The sequence below is a fragment of the Phoxinus phoxinus genome (genome assembly GCF_949152265.1).
Source record: "Phoxinus phoxinus genome assembly, chromosome: 2".
Lineage (NCBI taxonomy): Eukaryota > Metazoa > Chordata > Actinopteri > Cypriniformes > Leuciscidae > Phoxinus > Phoxinus phoxinus.
The window spans coordinates 41,807,386-41,825,822 of record NC_136877.1 but is presented as its reverse complement, the minus strand read 5'-3'; the positions used below and the strand labels follow the sequence as shown (position 1 = coordinate 41,825,822).

General features: G+C 36.7%; 2 protein-coding genes across 5 annotated transcripts in view; both read left to right on the top strand.

Moving 5' to 3' along the window:
* tmc3 (transmembrane channel like 3) overlaps nucleotides 1-11,390 on the top strand; it is a 30,505-nt gene extending 19,115 nt beyond the window's left edge. For 3 of the 4 annotated variants that reach the window (XM_079605333.1, XM_079605331.1, XM_079605334.1), the window contains 13 exons: nucleotides 384-493; nucleotides 578-656; nucleotides 1,809-2,093; nucleotides 2,867-2,995; nucleotides 3,932-3,999; nucleotides 4,343-4,471; nucleotides 5,695-5,805; nucleotides 6,577-6,702; nucleotides 7,607-7,685; nucleotides 7,853-7,979; nucleotides 8,071-8,335; nucleotides 8,455-8,517; nucleotides 10,398-11,390. In XM_079605333.1, the coding sequence (XP_079461459.1) occupies nucleotides 384-493; nucleotides 578-656; nucleotides 1,809-2,093; nucleotides 2,867-2,995; nucleotides 3,932-3,999; nucleotides 4,343-4,471; nucleotides 5,695-5,805; nucleotides 6,577-6,702; nucleotides 7,607-7,685; nucleotides 7,853-7,979; nucleotides 8,071-8,335; nucleotides 8,455-8,517; nucleotides 10,398-11,265 (2,439 nt within the window). In that variant the 3' untranslated portion in view covers nucleotides 11,266-11,390. The remainder of the gene's footprint in view (nucleotides 1-383; nucleotides 494-577; nucleotides 657-1,808; nucleotides 2,094-2,866; nucleotides 2,996-3,931; nucleotides 4,000-4,342; nucleotides 4,472-5,694; nucleotides 5,806-6,576; nucleotides 6,703-7,606; nucleotides 7,686-7,852; nucleotides 7,980-8,070; nucleotides 8,336-8,454; nucleotides 8,518-10,397) is intronic. The other variant, XM_079605332.1, reaches the window with a different exon arrangement.
* A 2,182-nt stretch (nucleotides 11,391-13,572) lies between these two features.
* stard5 (StAR related lipid transfer domain containing 5) lies at nucleotides 13,573-17,795 on the top strand. The gene is made up of 6 exons (XM_079586814.1): nucleotides 13,573-14,103; nucleotides 14,186-14,235; nucleotides 15,146-15,278; nucleotides 15,658-15,775; nucleotides 15,937-16,030; nucleotides 16,187-17,795. The coding sequence occupies exons 1-6, from the start codon at nucleotides 14,014-14,016 to the stop codon at nucleotides 16,329-16,331; spliced, it is 630 nt and encodes a 209-aa protein (XP_079442940.1). The 5' UTR covers nucleotides 13,573-14,013; the 3' UTR covers nucleotides 16,332-17,795.
* Nucleotides 17,796-18,437: the final 642 nt, after the last annotated feature.

Below are 18,437 nucleotides of genomic sequence, written 5' to 3'. Positions count from 1 at the left end.
CTTATACTTTGACTTTTCTTCTACATATTGTTATTGTTTTCATAATTTAATTCATTTTATTATTATTAATTATTTATTGTACAAAGAAATTGGAGGACCAACGTACTCTAAATGAAATAATTTAATTCATAATTCATTCAATAAATAATTCAATGAAAATATCTACTTGTTTGTCTTATTTTATCCTTCATATTATATTTATTTACTCAATAATAATAATAATAATATGAATATTATATGAATAATCTAATTGTTCTTCCTTTTCCCTTTCCTTTTCATCTTTTTATTTAATTCTTCTTGCTTCAGATATTTGATCTAGCATTAGTGTTTATGTGGTGTGTATTTGAGGAAGATGAATGATGTGAATTGGGTTTCTTCATCAGGTGAGTGTGGTGGTGTCCCTCATCACAATGATTGCTCCTTCAGCCTTTGAGCTAGTGTCCCAGTTGGAGATGTACCACCCCAGAACAAGTCTCCGCTTCCAGCTTGCCAGGTAAGAACATCACTGTTTGAACACTGTCTTTGCTCTGGTTTTGTGTTTTGTTTCATCAAAAAAGGCACATTTCTCTTTGAATAGAGTTCTGGTGTTGTACCTTGGAAACCTCTACAGTTTGATTATTGCCCTGCTGGATAAAGTCAACAGTATGAGCTCTGCTGTGAGTCACAATTATATTCTTATTTAATCCTCAACCTTTTCTCTGAGACTGCACGATTGTTCAAAATAAAACCGAAACCACAATGTGGCTTAGCGGTTTAATTAAATAAATATGTGCTGTGTTTCAGAGTGAAGCGCGGCACTCTGTTGTTTTACACACAAGCAACTCATGATCCAGTGGTTTCACTTGGTTGAACATGAACTAATTTCTGTATCTGCTCTGAGTTTGGGTTGCTTATAACGTGCATTTGGGAGTGCAACATGCGCCAATCAACTTCCCTAACTTGTAAACTTTTGAGAAGCGAGTTTCTGTCAAAATAAAAGCTCAATGGTTTAACGTTTGAAAATGAAGAAATGAAGACAGCTATTAATATTAGTATTGTAATTTTACAATTGTTTTGTATAAAATAATAATATTTTCAAATCAGGCAGCTCTACTTACTGTTGATCGGTCAGCAGCAAATAAAGTCACCAAAAGTGATGTCCGTCCTGCCTAGGAATATTGACATATTCACCCTTTATTCAAACATTATTAAAAATGTGTTTTGTAAGCACAAAAAGATTTTGTGAGCAATTTTCATAGTTGTGCTTGGAGTCAGTGATTTTATTTGTGCTAATGCAATAAAACATGGCAAATTGTGCAGGCATCATTTTATGCCAGGCTGTCATACAAATAAATTGCGAACATATACAAAAACAAGCGAAAACCAACAAAATATGAATAACTGATTATTTTTACCTTTTTACTTTTGTTTTTCTATGGGTTTTTTCCCCCGCTTTACCCTGTAGCTGTTTTGTCAGATAAATACCTTAAACAATTGTAGTGTTTTTTGTTCTTCCTTCATATTTAAAATATATATCAAAACAATATTAAAAAAAAATATATATATATATATACATTTATATAAGTATAAAATATACAAAATAAGTTTTTCCCATATTTTGATGGTTTAATCGTACATGCAGGGACATTAAAAACAAATATCTCCCCGACCATCACTTTTGCCCACTACTGTATATAATAAACATTCAACATCAAAGCATATTTTTTTTCTGTGCAATGAAAATATTATTCAGATATTTACCATTCTTTAGTTAGAAAAATTAAATGTAACATAAAAAAATTTATGTAAATCGTTTTGAATAATTACAGATTACTGCGGGTACAGTCAACCTGTCTGATTCAACATCGTACCTAGCGACCATTTCCCAGCCTACTGAGGAGAACCTGTCCACCATTGTCCCGGATATCGTGGAGCGACGGAACAGCATGCTGAACATGACTCTTCTGGACCTCAACTACAGTGTGACCACTATCAAGAGCACCACATCCTCCAGAGAGCCAATAAGAATGCAGTCCGTGCTAAACCAGACCGTCCTCTATGAGTACAACACCCGATCACAGCTAGACCCCTGCTGGGAAACATATGTCGGCCAGGTACTCCTTCACATCTCTGTTCCAGATTATCAGGGACTGGCTGGACCCTTCATAGGCTCATCCTCAGCTAATACCTAAATATGCTCATCCGCTTCCGTATGTATGCCCGCCCTGCGGGGCGGAGCGTGAGAAATCATTGTGCATTGGCCCGTTTAGTTTACACTAGAAGGTGATTGGGCTCTCAGACGAGATCCCAATTTGTCCGATCACGTCTGACGCGTAACGTCTCCGTTCCCTCCTTCCCTCCTACATACGTAACCGAGACATTTCATATTTTTAAACCCTACTTTTGTTAAGCGTTTTGACTGAAATGTGTTTTTGCGACAAATTTGCAATTGTTATTTCTATTTTAAGAGGCTATTTCTATTCTAGAAATAACTGATTATATATTTTATTATATATAAGACTTTTTAAGTCTTTCTCACACTTTTTAAGTGTGTCTTAAGTGGCCAAATATACTGTGTGTAGAGACATACCCAGACATGCTCGGTATTGTTTGTTAGATATACTGATAGATTATACAGAGGCATTATTGTGACAAACAATACAAATAAGTTTCCTTCTGGAGGAGAAGAATATAGATTGTATTTGCGGGTTGAAATATCCAGCCCGGCTTTTATTTAATGAAATTGCTGTCAGGTTGGTCTTTCTCTTGGTTTAAATCCAAAGATCTGATTTAGCGTCCTGCTTGGAGATACTGATGGTCTGTGGAGGGGTAAAATTGCACATGGAAGGTAAATGCAGGCTGTTTATTTTATTTATCTTATTTACAGGAGATGTTAAAGCTCTCCATCATTGATATGATCTTCACGGTGGCAAGTATCCTGCTCATTGATTTTATCCGTGGACTGGTGGTTCGATACTTGAGTGACTGCTGCTGTTGGGACTTGGAGAGCAAGTTTGTAAGTCTGTCACTTCTGTTCAAAAACACACTTTGAGAGGTTTTTCAAACAGATTTGTGACCAATCGATAGGCCTTTTAAGATGGGATAAAGTATGTTAACATTGAAAACCCCAACCCTATAACGTTTAAGCTTTTTTGTCAAAATTGTGTCAATTATGTGTCAAATTAAATAGCAGAATAGCAGATCTCTGCTGATTTGACCCTCACAAACTGAAGACAATAATGTGTACTATTTCATGTGTTAAGACTAAAGCATTATGTTACTTAAGTCAATTTATCACTTGTCATTTATGTTTTGGATTCTGAATTTTCTATAACAGGGATTCCTAAACTCTAATCCTAATTTTGTTTTAACCTAAAATATTTACTTGAAGTAATATATTGGGGCGGCAGTGGCTCAGTGGTTCTTGTAGATTGTCTACAAACCGTAAGGTTGGTGGTTCAATCCCCGGTTCCACCTGACCAAGTGTCGAGGTGTCCTTGAGCAAGACACCTAACCCCAGCTGCTCCCGACGAGCTGGATCGCCTTGCATGGCTGACACCGCCGTCGGTGTATGAATGAGTGAGTGAATGGGTGAATGTGAGGCAATATTGTAAAGCGCTTTGGAGGCCATTGGGTCTGTGAAAGCGCTATATAAATGCAGTCCATTTACCATTTACCATTTGATATAATTTATCGATAATAAATTAACGTTCGCAAGTTCACAGTTATGGTCACATGACATGCGGGTAAACAAATCAAACTTTTTGTTTGACATCTATTTTAATAAGTGTTTAATTTCGTCTTTACTATTTACTTTGAATGTTTATGATTTTTTAAAATGATTAGCTTTTCAACAACTCACAAATCAAACCCTGGTTTGGGAAACCCTGTTCTATAACATGTATTCATTAATTATATTCCCTTTTTCAATTAAATTAAATTCCTTTTCCAGCCAGAATATGGTGAATTTAAAATAGCTGAAAATGTTCTTCATCTGATATACAACCAGGGAATGATATGGTAAGTGACGATTTATCCATTCATCAGTACATTTTCTTTGATATGATTATCAATGTAAAAAGGAAATGCATCACAGTGATTATTTTTACATTACGATGACTGCCGTTTATCTCTGATACACACAGTCCTAATCTCTCTGGGTCTATTGTTATATATAAGCTTGTCTATCTATATCTGCAATAAACTGTCCTGTTGCTGTGGTGCTCCTTTCACAGGACATCAATGCTCCATTTCCTTCAGCTTTGTAATCCAACGATAATGACTTTCCTGAAGCTCTAGGTGCACAAGCAGAACTCCTTTAAAATGGGAAATAAATCTTTCCCGTGTTTCTCTCTCCCTGTAGGATGGGAGCGTTCTTTTCACCCTGTCTGCCCGCCTTTAATGTCATGAAGCTCATTGGCTTGATGTACCTGCGGAGCTGGGCTGTGCTGACCTGTAACGTCCCCCATCAGCAGGTCTTTAAGGCCTCCAGGTCAGTGAGGCAGAATGAGGTCATTAAAGGTTATACATTCATTTACCACTGATCTGATACAAGTGTAGCTGACCTAAGAGAATCTGCCATGATTTGCTAACAACATAACAAAACCATTTAAAACATTGGCTTCATAAATCCTAGCCAGTTGAGCAGGATGCAATTAATTTCAGTTCATTTGAAGTTAAGCTGAAATGATAGTTTGATCAATGCATATCCATGACTTTTCATTTGTTTGTGATTTACTGCAACATGCATTTTTTGAGTGTAAGTGGATTTTGATAAATGGTAAAAGGGAATTTCCTGATTATTTAATTGAATTGGTATAACAGCCCTAGAGTATATAGTGTTAAACAGTGTAATTAATTAAAAGATGATCAACAATCTGTAACTTTACTATTTTATAAATAATTATGAGAAGGGTGCCCTTTTTATTTTACTTGCCCCCCAAATTGTCTGTGCATGGCCCTGAGTGTGGACATACAATTTGCTTGTCCATGGAATATTATTGTAATGCATATGGATAGTAAAAATTACCCTTAACCTAAACCAAGTTTGACAGGCTTTTGTCATATGCTGCATGTTTTTATTAAATTGCAAGAAAGAAATGTGATTTACATTATTTTCTTGGCTTAAAAACCTCTTCAAATTTTTTCAACATGTTTCCTTTGCTGGTAAAACCAACATTTTTGAAGGTCTAAATGGCTGGAGTGTAAATTCCTCTGACAAGAGCTGTAATGTGAAACAATTTTAGTTTTTTTTACGAGCTGTGAGAGTAATTCAAAATCAGCGAGCATTTAGTGTACGGATCAGGGACTCTCTGAATGGTACACTTTTGTTCTCTGCTTCACTGAATCCAAATCCTTCTCATTTTCCAGCGTGGTGAGTTCAGAGATAACTGTGGATACTTCAGTGTGACAAGCGACTGTATTGGTCAAAGCGTCTCTCTTTCAGATTTATGTAATTGCATCTTCATTGAAGCTTTATCAGTCAGTCGCAGATGTGAGGCGAAACATTACCAAGTGGTCTACACATATTTCATCTTCACCGATACTGCTGTGTTTTATACGATAATAAGGGATCATCCCACTGCAGGCGTGGAGTGTACAACTCAGCATAGGATAATATGAAACAGTCAAATCATTGTAGTTTGGTTGTGTATCTGAGTTAACTCATAGTATTTTACTGGGCTTGTTTTTAATTGAAATATATCTACTCCCCAGATCAAATAACTTCTATCTGGCGATGCTTCTCTTCATGCTTTTCCTGTGTATGTTACCGACCATTTTTGCCATTGTGAGGTACCGGCCGTCTCAGTACTGTGGACCCTTCAGGTAAATAAAACTGTCCAAATGTGGCGGCGTTTAAATCTAATCTCATTTAAGGTGATGTACAGTATTATGTTGAAATCACGTATCCCAGAGATATGCAAAGACAACTATAAGTAAGCGATCTGTGGATGACTACTACCCCAAAACATTGCTAAAACAGCTATATTGACTCAGCCAATGGTATCATTTTGGTATGATACTCATTTTTGGACATTTTAAAAACTTTTTTGGCCATTTTGTGTGTTGACGTTTATAGAAATGCGAAGGGATTGCATAGACACTACGCTACATTGCAAATTTCATATTGAAATCATATCCTCTGCCATTAATAACACAATGCTTTCTGTAAGTAAGTGAAGTATATAGTCAGCTGATCATTAATGCAAAATAAATCTAGGGGGATCAGTCTTGTATCACCCCGAAATGGTTTATTTTGCAGTGATGCCTAGTGAACTACATTATGTCAATTACTACACATGCACATTCAAAATAATTGAATACATGACTTGAAATATTGAGTTAAGTTAAAATGGTATGTTACAAGAAAGAGACTGTAAAGTGATACGAGATACAGTATGTAGAACATTTTAGTATGGTTTAAACATTTTAGTGTCAATATAATATATAAAACATTTTGATTGCAGAATGATTGACCAATCAGAATCAAGTATTCCTGAGCTTAGTATAATATGCTTTTGTTTTTTAAATAATTTACATGAAAATACATAGTTGATGTCTTTCTGCATTTCTTCAATCTCCTCTCCCGCTCTGTAGTGGCCAGGAGAAGATTTACGACATCATCTCCGAAACCATTGCCAACGACTTCCCGCTGTGGTTCAATAAAGTGATGAGCTACGTCACCAGTCCTGTGGTGGTGCTGCCCGCTTTGCTTCTACTCTTGTAAGTACTTTCAGAAAATAGCTCAAAAATTAAAGCTCATCAAGACAAACTTTGGATGTTGGCTTGACAAAAGAAATAATGTTCTGGATGGTTACTAGTGTATTGCTGAGATGCACTATAGTTTGGGGTCAATAAGATTGTTTTTATGTCTCTTTTGTTCACCACGGCATTTATTTGATCAAAAATACAGTAAAAACAGTAATATTGTGAAATATTATTTCAATTTAAAATAACTTTTTTTGATTTATAATATATTTTAAATTGTAATTTATTCCTGTGATGCAAAGTAAAATTTTCAGCATCATTACTCCAGTCTTCAGTGTCACACGATCCTTTAGAAATCATTCTAATATGATGATTTGCTGCTCAAGAAACATTTCTTATTATCAAAAAAAAACGTTTTTGTGGGAATCGTGATGCAGTTTTTAGGATTCTTTGATTGATAGAAAGTTCAAAAGAACAGACTTTGTTGGAAACAGACATCTTTTGTAACATTATAAATATTTTTTCTATCACATTTGATCAATTTAATGTGTCCTTGCTGAAGAAAAAAAAAAACGATTCTTCAACAACAACAAAAAAAACTTATTGATCCCTATCCCTACTTTTGAACAATAGATGGGAATTTGGGTATTTTTGATAGTCTGCTGTAGGATAAACAAACAGGTCGATTACATTAGGAAGAACATAGCCTCACGACTGTGCTTGGTTTTTAGAGGATGTAGATTGAAAGCTTTAACATTTACAAGTTTTGGTCTGGGGCTAGAGTTTGAAAAAGCCCTTTACCCCTGTTCGTACAATAGCAGCATATTGGTTTAGTCAAGCCAGCATAATTCGACCAGGCAAGCAGGACAAATGCCTTCAATGCACTCAACCTTGTGCTGTTTGTCATTGTCCCTTTCAGTATGCTGATCTACTACCTACAATCCATCGCTCGATCACTCAAAGTCACCAACAGCCAGCTGAGACTCCAGCTGCAAACCGTGAGTCACTCCAAATGGAATATCATTACGATGCATTTCAATTCATTTAACAGATCCGGGATTTACAATAAGGAACCCGAGCGAAACAGGATACGGTCTTTGGATTTCATATAATCTCATTTCTTCAGCAGTTTATTTTATAACGCTAATTAAATTTCCTCTTGCAGGAGCGCACGGACGACAAGAAGAAAGTATTTCAGTTGGCCGCAGGTACTTTGTCTATGAACTATCTTCAATACGAATACAAGGGAACGTTTCAGGCACGTTTCAGGCCGCTGAGCAGTAACGGCCAAAGTAATGTACTCACAATATATAACGTCATAAGGCAATATCAGCCTGTCACCAGTTGGCTGGACATTTGGGTGTGTAAATGTGTGATTTACAGCACGTCTGCAGGCACCTGAGGGAGGCGATAAAAAGCCGGAACAAGAGAGCGACATCACTAGTATGGAGTCGTCCGCCCGCTCCACCTCCCCTCCACGGCGCAACGGCAGCGTCACCAACTTCCAATCTCCTGTCCGGCCTTGCAACAGCATCCGGACCATATCCCAGTCGGCTTCACGGCCTGACATCCCCAGAGCTGCCGGAGCGACGCGGAGTCCCTCTGTCCCAGTGCGGCAGAAACACAAAGCAGAGCATGTTGCCAGCAGGTCTGTGCTGCTCTGTGGTATAAGAGCTTTATATTTCAATCCACTGCTGCTTAGGTTCCATACATCTGCTGTTCATGAAGCTTCACTGCCCTCCATTTCTGCCCGTGTAATGCTTTCAGAATGTACAGCAGCCCCTCAGTTCCTCAAAGACAAGTACGACGAGTGGAGTACATACCCATCAGGTTTGGTATATTCATGAAGTCTGATTATGAATAAACAAGTGAATCCCATTTCTACCTTTTCTGTTTCTTATACAAATTAAGCTCTATCAACAGCGTTTGTGGCGTAATGTAGATTACTGTTGAAAACCATTTCAGATTATTTTGTTATGTTTATTTATTTATTTAAAGGTAAACAATCATAATTTCAGCAACTAAAACTATTGAAAAAAAAATTAATTGATTGAAATATAGCTGGGGAAAACAAAAACTGATTTTATTTAATTTACTTGCCAAGGCAACATTTGTCATTTTCCTTAATTTTTGTAAGTTGAAGCACTACTAAATTACTAAAACTGAAATTAAAATGAAGATAAATCGAATAAATAAATGTAAAAGCACAAGGTTAATGACAACTAAAAATATACGAATAAACACTAATTCAAACTAATAATAAATACTATAATGGTAAATAAATAATACTAAAATAACACTGGATTACAGTAAGAAGTGTAGAGTTAAACACACGGTTTCAAAAGCACAGCCAGTATCCAGCTTATTTTGCGACGAGGGCGTAAGCTATTTTCCGTGAATGTGCAAGACTTCTGATTCCTTAGTCGCTACAGGTAAATAACTAGAAGAATGACAAAGTGCAGTATATGGTAAAACTTTGCTCTACTAACCAATGTGTTTGTGATTACGATAATAAATCATGCAGCACAACACAGTTTTTTTAGTTAAATAACTAACCGGATGATACCAGAATCCTCGTGCATTTAAGTTACGTGTGTGTGTGTGTGTGTGTGCGTGCGGGTGTGTGTGTATGTGTGTGTGTGATGTAAAGTAATTTATCCAAACTTTTGGAATGTCACAGCATGTAACTTTCGCTGATATGCATTAAGCCCACTAAATATGAGAAATTATGTCTGTAATTCATAACCAGACGTTCACCCACTTAAAAAATTAGTCCCAGCTCAAAGGATGATTTTTAGACAGCTTTACTGACCAAACTATAAACTGCAGTAAACTCTGTCTGAATAATTAATGTTAAGTGCTTTAACAAAATACAAACTTTATATTTCTGTTTTTAAACCCTTTAGAACACTGGCTTGCTAATTGTTTATGTGCATTTACTGTAAATATGTTTTTTTCCCTTTTTTTTTTTGACGTCAAAATAATTTTCTGTGGTAATCAACATTATGCTATATATATATATATGTTATATATATATATATATATATATATATATTAAACTATTAAAACTTATGCATTTCAAATTGTACTGCTTTTATTATACTTAGCAGGCACTGTGTGTCTACTAAAGGTCAAAATATGTAGATGCAGTTCATAGAGCTTAACTTGATTGAACCCTTTACAAGGTACTTTTGGGGGAGGGGGGGGGGGGTCACTTTAAGACACTTACGGTATTTTATCATATTAGATCAGGGATAGGGAACTTCAGTGCTTGCACTTTGAGAGTAAAACTTCATTAGGCTTCAACTTTCATTTCATAATGCAGTGCACTTCATACTATTTAATTAAAGGAGCAATTTACCCAAAACTGAAAATGTTGTCATCATTTACTCACCCTCACAACATTCTGACCTTATATTATTTTCTCTTTTTCTGTGAAACACAAAGCAAGCTCTAAGGAAGAATGTAGGCAGAATGTTTTATGGTTCTTTTAGTCCTTGACAGTATAAATCACCATCCAGTTTCAGCTTTTTGTTTCACAAAAGAAAGAAAACGATACGTCTTGAAAAGAGTTTTGGGTGAACTTTTCCTTTAACATTAGTTACAAGCTGCACCATAAAGGTAAATGTCTTTGTTTGTCAAGTTTATGGAAGGTAGGGTGAATACAAACATACATAGTCATGTCACATGTTGCATTCTCTGATATCCAGGCATTCTGGATACATGGCCAGCTCCAGCGGTTCCTGCCGCTCCAAGTCCTACCACAACATGGCCTACAACCCGTGTTCACGGTACGCCGAGAACGTCCACTCCGATCCGCTCTTTCGGAAAACCGTCCGGCCCATGCACAACGAGCCCGGCATAATGACGGCTCAGAGCTACGTGGGCCGCCGGGCACACACGACGCGCTACGTCATCGTCAACGAACATGAAGCTCGCAAGAAGATTGTGCGCTCCACTACGCGCGTACCGAGACATTACCGCCTAGCAGACGAACCGCCAGAGATTGTAGAGCTGTATCCACGTAATGTAAAGTGTTACATTCCTCGCACCCCTCACCGCAGCCACCAGCCACACCTCAGCGAGGAAGAGGAGGTGGAAGAGGAAGACCCAAAGAGCAGCACGAGGCGTGGATCCAACCGTCCACGATCACTGACAGACCTCCATCAGAACGCACGCTTCTACATTGGCGACGCGATAAACAGTCAGCTGTCCATGGAGCAGGGTTTATATGGCGACGAAGAAGAGGATGATCATGAAGATGACTGGGTGAATGATGGCCTGCACCCTTGCTCTCAAACAAACATCCGAGGCCCAGAGTCGGCTCTCAGTTACGGTGAACAATACGTCAAGCCCAAGACCAAGCATAAAGTGGAGCCGTCGCTGACCGAGTCAGATTCGGCATCTCTGGCGTCTAGTAGTGACCAACAAAACAGCAGCACAGACCAGTACATCCAGGTCATTCACAACAAGGAGAAGTACCTGAAGCCCAGTGCAAAGCCGACCAAAAAGAAAGCAAAGAAAAACGTTAAACTCAATGTGTCTGGCACCAATGATCTTGTCTGCTCCAATGTTTAACCTGTTTAGATCTATAACCGAGATTATGGCTCTGTTTCAAAAACCCTAGTGAGCTGTCTACGTAGGAAGCATTTTAAGGCCTCATAGGCGCACACCAACACGAAGTCTGTTTCAAAAGGTAGGTTGCATTATTATCCTGCCTTCTAAGATAACTTCTATTGGCCAAATTGTAATGCACCCTTTCCCAGAATGCACTGTGAATAATGCTGGAGTGCTGCATTCCAGACAACTTGGAACTCTGAACTTTGAATAGAGTGCTGGAGTGATGATGTATTTTTGTAGTCCAATCTGGAAGTTTGCATCATCCTGGTTCCCACAACAAAATCCCATTAGTATTTTTCCATTGGCTTTTGGATTATTGTTGAATTTATTAAAACAAATTCATTGTGATAATTCTCACAAATGAACACTAGCTTTTTACTTCTACCGATTGTATTGGTTTCAAAATTCATAAAAGTAAAGTTAGGCTATAAACAAACTACACCACAGTCACATGACTGTTACCAACATTAAGCTTCCGACAAATTTCCAACAATTTTCTATGAAAGTTTGTTATAATAGTTTGCTAGTGCTTGATTACAAACACAACAATGCTATGGAAGTGGACTATAGTGAGAAAATGAGTTTACCTGTTTGATTTGATGACGACAACCTCTGTAGTCCAATTTAGCCACTTGTTAGCAACCGCCTTTTCCAAGACAAGTAAAAGCTTTAAAAAAAATCTGACTGATGCATTTTATGTTGTAGAATAAAACATGAAAATATCTTAATTTAATTTTAGGCATTTAACCAAAACCCCATTGACTTCAGGACGATGGAAACGGAAATGCAAAAATGTTTCTGGGTTTTGGCCTACAAAAAATGTCATCCCTGCATTACTCAAATCTCCCGCCTCCTACTTGATAATAACTACTGGAACTTTCTTGCACTAATTCAGAGCAGATCGATTAACCCTCAACTTCATTGAGAAGCATCGTTTCCAAGACACCAGCAACTTAAGTGATGTTCCACTGGTTATTTTAAGTGGATGTGAGTGAATTGCGAGTCGTTTGAAACACAGTATGACAAAATTGACAAAAACAGAAAATTGACTGTTTTACATAATTTTAACTTGAGTATTGCACCATTAGCTTAGCAACATGCAAATGCCAAACTCCATTGAGCAGTAGTTGCTGCCTACATAGAGCGTTTCATATCAGTCATTTATGAGGTTCCATTGTAGTTTGGATCCCTTATTACTAGGCAGCTGCTTATGTAGGTGGCAGACAGCTTACTAGCGTACTTTTAAAACGGCCATTAATTCAGTGTAATACCTACAGGTTTATCCTATAAAAGTTGCAGTTTGCCTTGTAAAGTAAAGCACAAGTAAATGACCAAACTGTATAAGTGTACTTTGCATGTATCTGTAGATTTTCATTAAATCTGATATAAAAATTATAATGTTTGGACATTTGTGGACTCCACTATCCAATTCAAGGCTGTAATCATGTATTCAAGATCGGGTGTGTACTAAATGAAAACATTTCGAGGGTTGTGGCCTTGATACAAATGAAGCACCTTTAAAGCACTTATGGTTACCTGTTACCTCAACACTTTGAATATCAATATTCAGTTTAAGAGGTTGCGTGTGCAAGTTTTTCATTTGCCAGTTGATAAATTATTACATTTCTGAACTATTTTTATTTACAATCCTGAATATGTGGTTACAGTCTTGGCATAAAGTAGGATATGTGCAAATAAATAAAAAATCACGTCAATCCATATTTGCGTCCATGGAGTATTATGAATATGCTTGTGTTGTAATACAAGGAAGTACTTTCAGAAATATTTTCTCACATTCAGACACAAGAGCTACACTGATCACTCAGTGATGTTCTTTTCATGATCCATGACATTTTCAAAATTATTTCAGATGCAGTTGTCAACATCAAAAATTAATTTTAAGCAACCTTTTGGAGTATTGATATTCTGATTTCTGTAACTTTAGGGTTATAACTTTACGGTTCAAACAAAGGTTATAATGGATATAATGTTTTGATATAAAATACTGAAAAACATTTATCAAAATCATAGGCTACGTTACGTAACTCTATATTTAATATAGATCAGAATGAAAAAAATGCTTCTGCTTCTGCTCAAACCGAAGTAGTGTAATTATATAAAATTGCCTCATATTCATTTATATTTATAATATTTTGATATGTATTATTTAAATAGCGAGTCGTGTGGCAATAGGGACATTACTACTGTATTATAACAGGATCGACACAGAAAACTCCAGTTCCCAGAATGCAACATTTGTATGACGATCTCCAGGACTAAGGAAGTGGCCTTTTTAAAATGATGATGATTTCGTGGCATTAGACGGGTTAATTGTATCTCTTTTTATTATTTTGATCGCGCATGTGTAATTGAAGCGTTCCTTTCATCTCTATAGAACTGTATTGATTATTATCTGTCGCAGCCGTTCAGTCAAGATGACAGTCACCCTTATCATCTAACTAATGAATGAACTGAAAACATCTGTATGTTTTACCAGACACTGGCGGATTTAACTGTAACCACTGTTAGTTTATGAATATTGAATGTATTGAACGAAGATCTCGGAAGAATCGAAGGTAAATTGTGTAATTTACGCGATTACAGTAGAAGGTTGCAGCCGGTCGCTCGCGAACGCTTTGAATACATGTGCTGTTAGAGGACAAGCCAATAAAATATAAAATACAACTAAACACTGTACCCATCGTCATGGATTATATGCACACGGCCAGATCAGTGGAGGATCGTCTGTTGGGCTACAAAAAAGACGAGTCCGGATGGAAAACATGCAAGAAAACTGTAAGTATTAAACAGAAGTGTCTTTTTTTTTGTGCCATGTTTAGCGGTGGTTTGTCTTTAAACAATCGTGTGTTTTTTTTAGAATGATGTTGTGGTGTGTTGGAGACCCTCTTGTGAATTCGCGGGATATGTGTAAGTATAAAATATTGTCCATTATATGATCATGTATTTTTGTCATCGTGACGTCATATGTGCTGACTGCTCGTGTTCTAGTTAGTGGCAACCCTGTTACATATTATATTGTGCACTCACTAAATTGGACATAATTTAGTCTGAGAATGAGATCAATCGGGCTAACGCAAAATTATCATAAAAAGTTTTAACATTTAACATGTTGAATATGCATTGCTTTAGTTATTCTCAGATCTCAGAAAGTATTTCACTTGTCAAATATTTACTTAGTATAATCACTAGATTAGTCTTCTATTAGGGTCATTTAAAAAAATCTATGTTTCCTGAAGAACTGAAAGATTTGGTTGTGGCCTTGAGGATTTTAGTATGTTCTCAAAATTAAATGTTTTATAATATTTGCCATGATTCCTTTTTTATTTTTTTTATGTAAACCGTTTTAAATGTATCAACAAAAGCTTTAATTGTCTTTCATTGTTGTTCCTCAATTACATTTTCCCAAGAAAGTGAAACATTAGGTTTCATTATTTTAGGCTTGTCCTCTTCTCAGAAAACTTCCCCTCCTCCCATCAGTTGCACTAGTGTACACATTTGTTTTTTATTAAATAATTGCTGTCATTTCCATCATGTCACAATATCAAAAACAGTGTTGTGCAGTCTTTAAAAAAACTGTACATAGGTCAAAATGTGTAATATTGTAGTAATACAAATCATGTATAGTGCATATCACTGCACTATACATAAAGTATTTGCATTTGCTTTGTATCTTCATTTACATTACTATCTGTATATTTTAAGATATCTTTTTGCAGCATTCACATACTGTCGACATCATGTGCAAACATGACAGCGGTGACATTAACCTTTGTCCAGTGTGCATGAGCAGTGATTGTGTGTTCTTTGGGTTTCTCAGGTATAAAGGGGAGGGGATTGTCAATGGCAGTCCAGAGAAAGTGTGGGACTGCTTGAAACCTGAAATCAATGGACTTCGTGTAAAATGGGATTCTAATATAAAAAAGTTTGAGCTGCTCGAGCAGGTTTCAGCGGTAAGATGACCACAAATACACTCGTATATGAAAGCAGATTATTGAGTTAAACCTCAGACCAGTTCCTCCTTTCATCTGTGTAAGGAACAATGTTTTATTTCTGTATTCTTACTTGGATTGTTAAAGGTGATGCTTGTACTTTTTATGTTTAAACACTTTCAATGGGTCTATGGCGCTTGTTTGAGTTTGCAAAACCCCGAAAGCAACATTGACTCAACCAATGGCGTGAGTTTGGAGGAGTTTGTCTGATCAATGTCTGGGATACCAGTTTGAAAACAGTTTTTTTTTTTTTTTTTTTTATGCACATGGCATTGCAATGATTTGGTGCGTACAACGGCAGATTTACACCTTTCTAAATCTTTTCTTTTTCATTGCCTAGGATGTTTTGATCTGCCGAACCGTCACGCCCTCCGCTGCTATGGGCATTATATCACCTCGAGATTTTGTTGATGTCATTTCCATTAAACGCTATGAGGATGGCTCAGTGTCATCAAACGGTATGCAGTCTTCCCTCCTTTAATTGGATTTGAATCTGATACTATTCTCATGCAGAATTTCAGACACTGGTTTTGAATAGCATAATTTTTCCATTGACATAAGACTTGGTATCTATCTTAGTGATGCTGTTATTGATAATCACATTTCCATTGTTTTCTAGCTACCAATGTAAGCCACCCAAACTGTCCTCCTCAATCCGGCTATGTCAGAGGCTTCAACCACCCGTGTGGTTGTTTTTGTGTTCCAGTTCCTGGGTAAGTTTCTCAGAAAGATAAGCATGCCGTTCAATCCAAGCGTCTTGGGGTTGATGTAATTCAAATACAAGACAGCAGATGGTGGCAAAATAACATTTCAAATTTTTCAGTAGCATAAAAAAGATTAAGTATACCTTTTTTTTTTTCTCTCTGTAGGGAACCAGGCAAAACTCAGCTGTTCAGCTTTTTCCAGACTGATCTTGGAGGTTTACTTCCTCGTTCAGTTGTCGATTCATTTTTCCCCGCCAGTATGGTGGAGTTTTACAGCAACCTGACCAAAGCTGTAAAATCGATGAAATAGCTCCAGACTCTTTATAGAAAATATCCCCCTTTAATCATAAATGTGAATATTTTGATAATTTGACACACCTCGCATTTAATCAAGCTTTAGGTGGGAAGTGAAATGACCTTATTCCTGATTCTTCCAGCAGCTACAGTACCGTCCAAACACTTGAACAGACCGTTTTATAGGTTTAGAAAACTGGAACATTTTCTTTACCATGTTTTTTCATCGATTCTGAAAACTAGTGATTCAAATGAGGAACTATTGCAAAAAAACCAGACATTTACACGTATGCATTTGGCAGATGCTTTTATCCAAAGTGAAGTGCAGTGCATTCAAATGACATTTTATCAGTCAGTTTGTTTCAGGGGAATGGTGTGATCCTATAACGTAGCATTATGATACATTTTAAATTAATTTAATTCATAAATGGCCTAAAATAACATAGTTTCTACTAAGTTACTGATTTGTGTGTCTCATACAATTAGTGCTACATGAAACAAAAGAGAGACTCGACTCACAATTGTTTTCAATAAAGCTTAGCATTAACATGTGCAGTAACATGCAACGCTGCTTTAGATTGAGCTTTCTTAGAAGGCAACATAAGGTTGCTGCTGAAACTGCTGTCAGGAGCTCGCCTTTGATGTCTGGCCTAAATAGGCACTTCACTCGTTTTTGGAACAAAGCCTTGTTTTAATAAGCTGTTTTTAGAATTTCAGTCAAATATTTGATGTCAGCTGTCTGAGTTTAAAGATTGCATTTTTTTTTTTTTTTCATAATTGAGCTCTTGTTAGATGCTTGAGTTTGACATTTAAATCACAAGTCTGAAACACAGTATTTCTATATTTGAATAGTGATATTATTGCGCATAAATGGGTTTTGCAATTCAATGTTTACCGACAGGCGAGTATCTTCAGACATTTGAAGAACTGCATTCGCTGCTGTGCTCGGTGTAACATAACTGAGATTGTGTTACTGTATGTTTGAGACAGACAAAAGAAGGCCCGAATGAGGGATGTTGTGATATGCTGATAAAAAAAGCAACGGAAAGGCTCAAGGTTTAGTTGGTTAGCAGGACCCTATTAGCCCCTGCTGGTGATTCTGTAACCAGTTTAAAGCGGTTTTCTCCATTGACGGCCATTCAAAAGTATCCGCGTTCTGTGCCAGCCAGCCGAGCAACTGCCATTAAAGCAATTGGGAATGCTAATGGATGAAAGTTATGTCATACATCTCTTTAAGAGAAACAAATAACACATGTGTGGAGTAGGGTTATTCAGAGTAATTCAAAATGAATAAAATTCCAAAAGATTTCCTGAATTTGAATTGAGGTAGAGAACAGGATGCAGAGTTCTAATTCGAATTCATGGAAGTTGACAATTACCTGAATACAATTTTTAAGGAAATGTGTGTATGTGTGTCTATATATATATATATATATATATATATATATATATATATATATATATATATATATAGGGCTGGGTATCAAGTTAAATACTTTTTAGCCACCGACTGAATGGCCTCGATACCATCGAGAATCAAAAAATGTCTTGTCATTGGGTACCAAATTTCGATACCTAAGAGGTTCATCTCGTCAATGTATATATACTGTATACTATACTGCGGAGATGACAAGTCGGAAACGTCAACTTCATCTTTGCAGCCGAAACTGAAAACACCAATTTATTAATAAACAATTGAAATGTCTTTTTTTCAGACACATTCATAATCATTTGGATACTTTTGCCAGTGCTTTGCGGCAAGCTTTATGTGTGCGCTTGAGCGCGAGGCATATATTCCGCTGTACACATTTAATGGACCTTGGTGGAATGAAGTTTAATTTCCCAGAATGCTCTAATATTCCCCAAGGTCTACATTTTGTTGTTGTGTTAGACTAATTAATTATTCTGTTGTTTGACTGTGTTAAATGTCTTTTGAATATCAATCACTTCTTGTCATTTGAATTCAAATTCCCTTTGAAATCATGTGGGGTATGGCCAGTTCAATTCAAATTCTCGCTCATAAATCGAAAGGGAGTTGATTCTTAAATTCAGGATTTTGCCCAAGCCTTTTAAAACATTCCAAAAAAGCATGGAAAAATCATTTTTTTTCCCCATATGAGGA

Excerpts from the sequence above, each read along its gene's own strand:
- stard5 (XM_079586814.1), top strand. The coding sequence starts at position 14,014 with ATGGATTATATGCACACGGCCAGATCAGTGGAGGATCGTCTGTTGGGC. Across the intron at positions 15,279-15,657 it reads TGCTCGAGCAGGTTTCAGCG|GATGTTTTGATCTGCCGAAC; the intron begins GTAAGATGACCA and ends TTCATTGCCTAG. Across the intron at positions 15,776-15,936 it reads TGGCTCAGTGTCATCAAACG|CTACCAATGTAAGCCACCCA; the intron begins GTATGCAGTCTT and ends ATTGTTTTCTAG.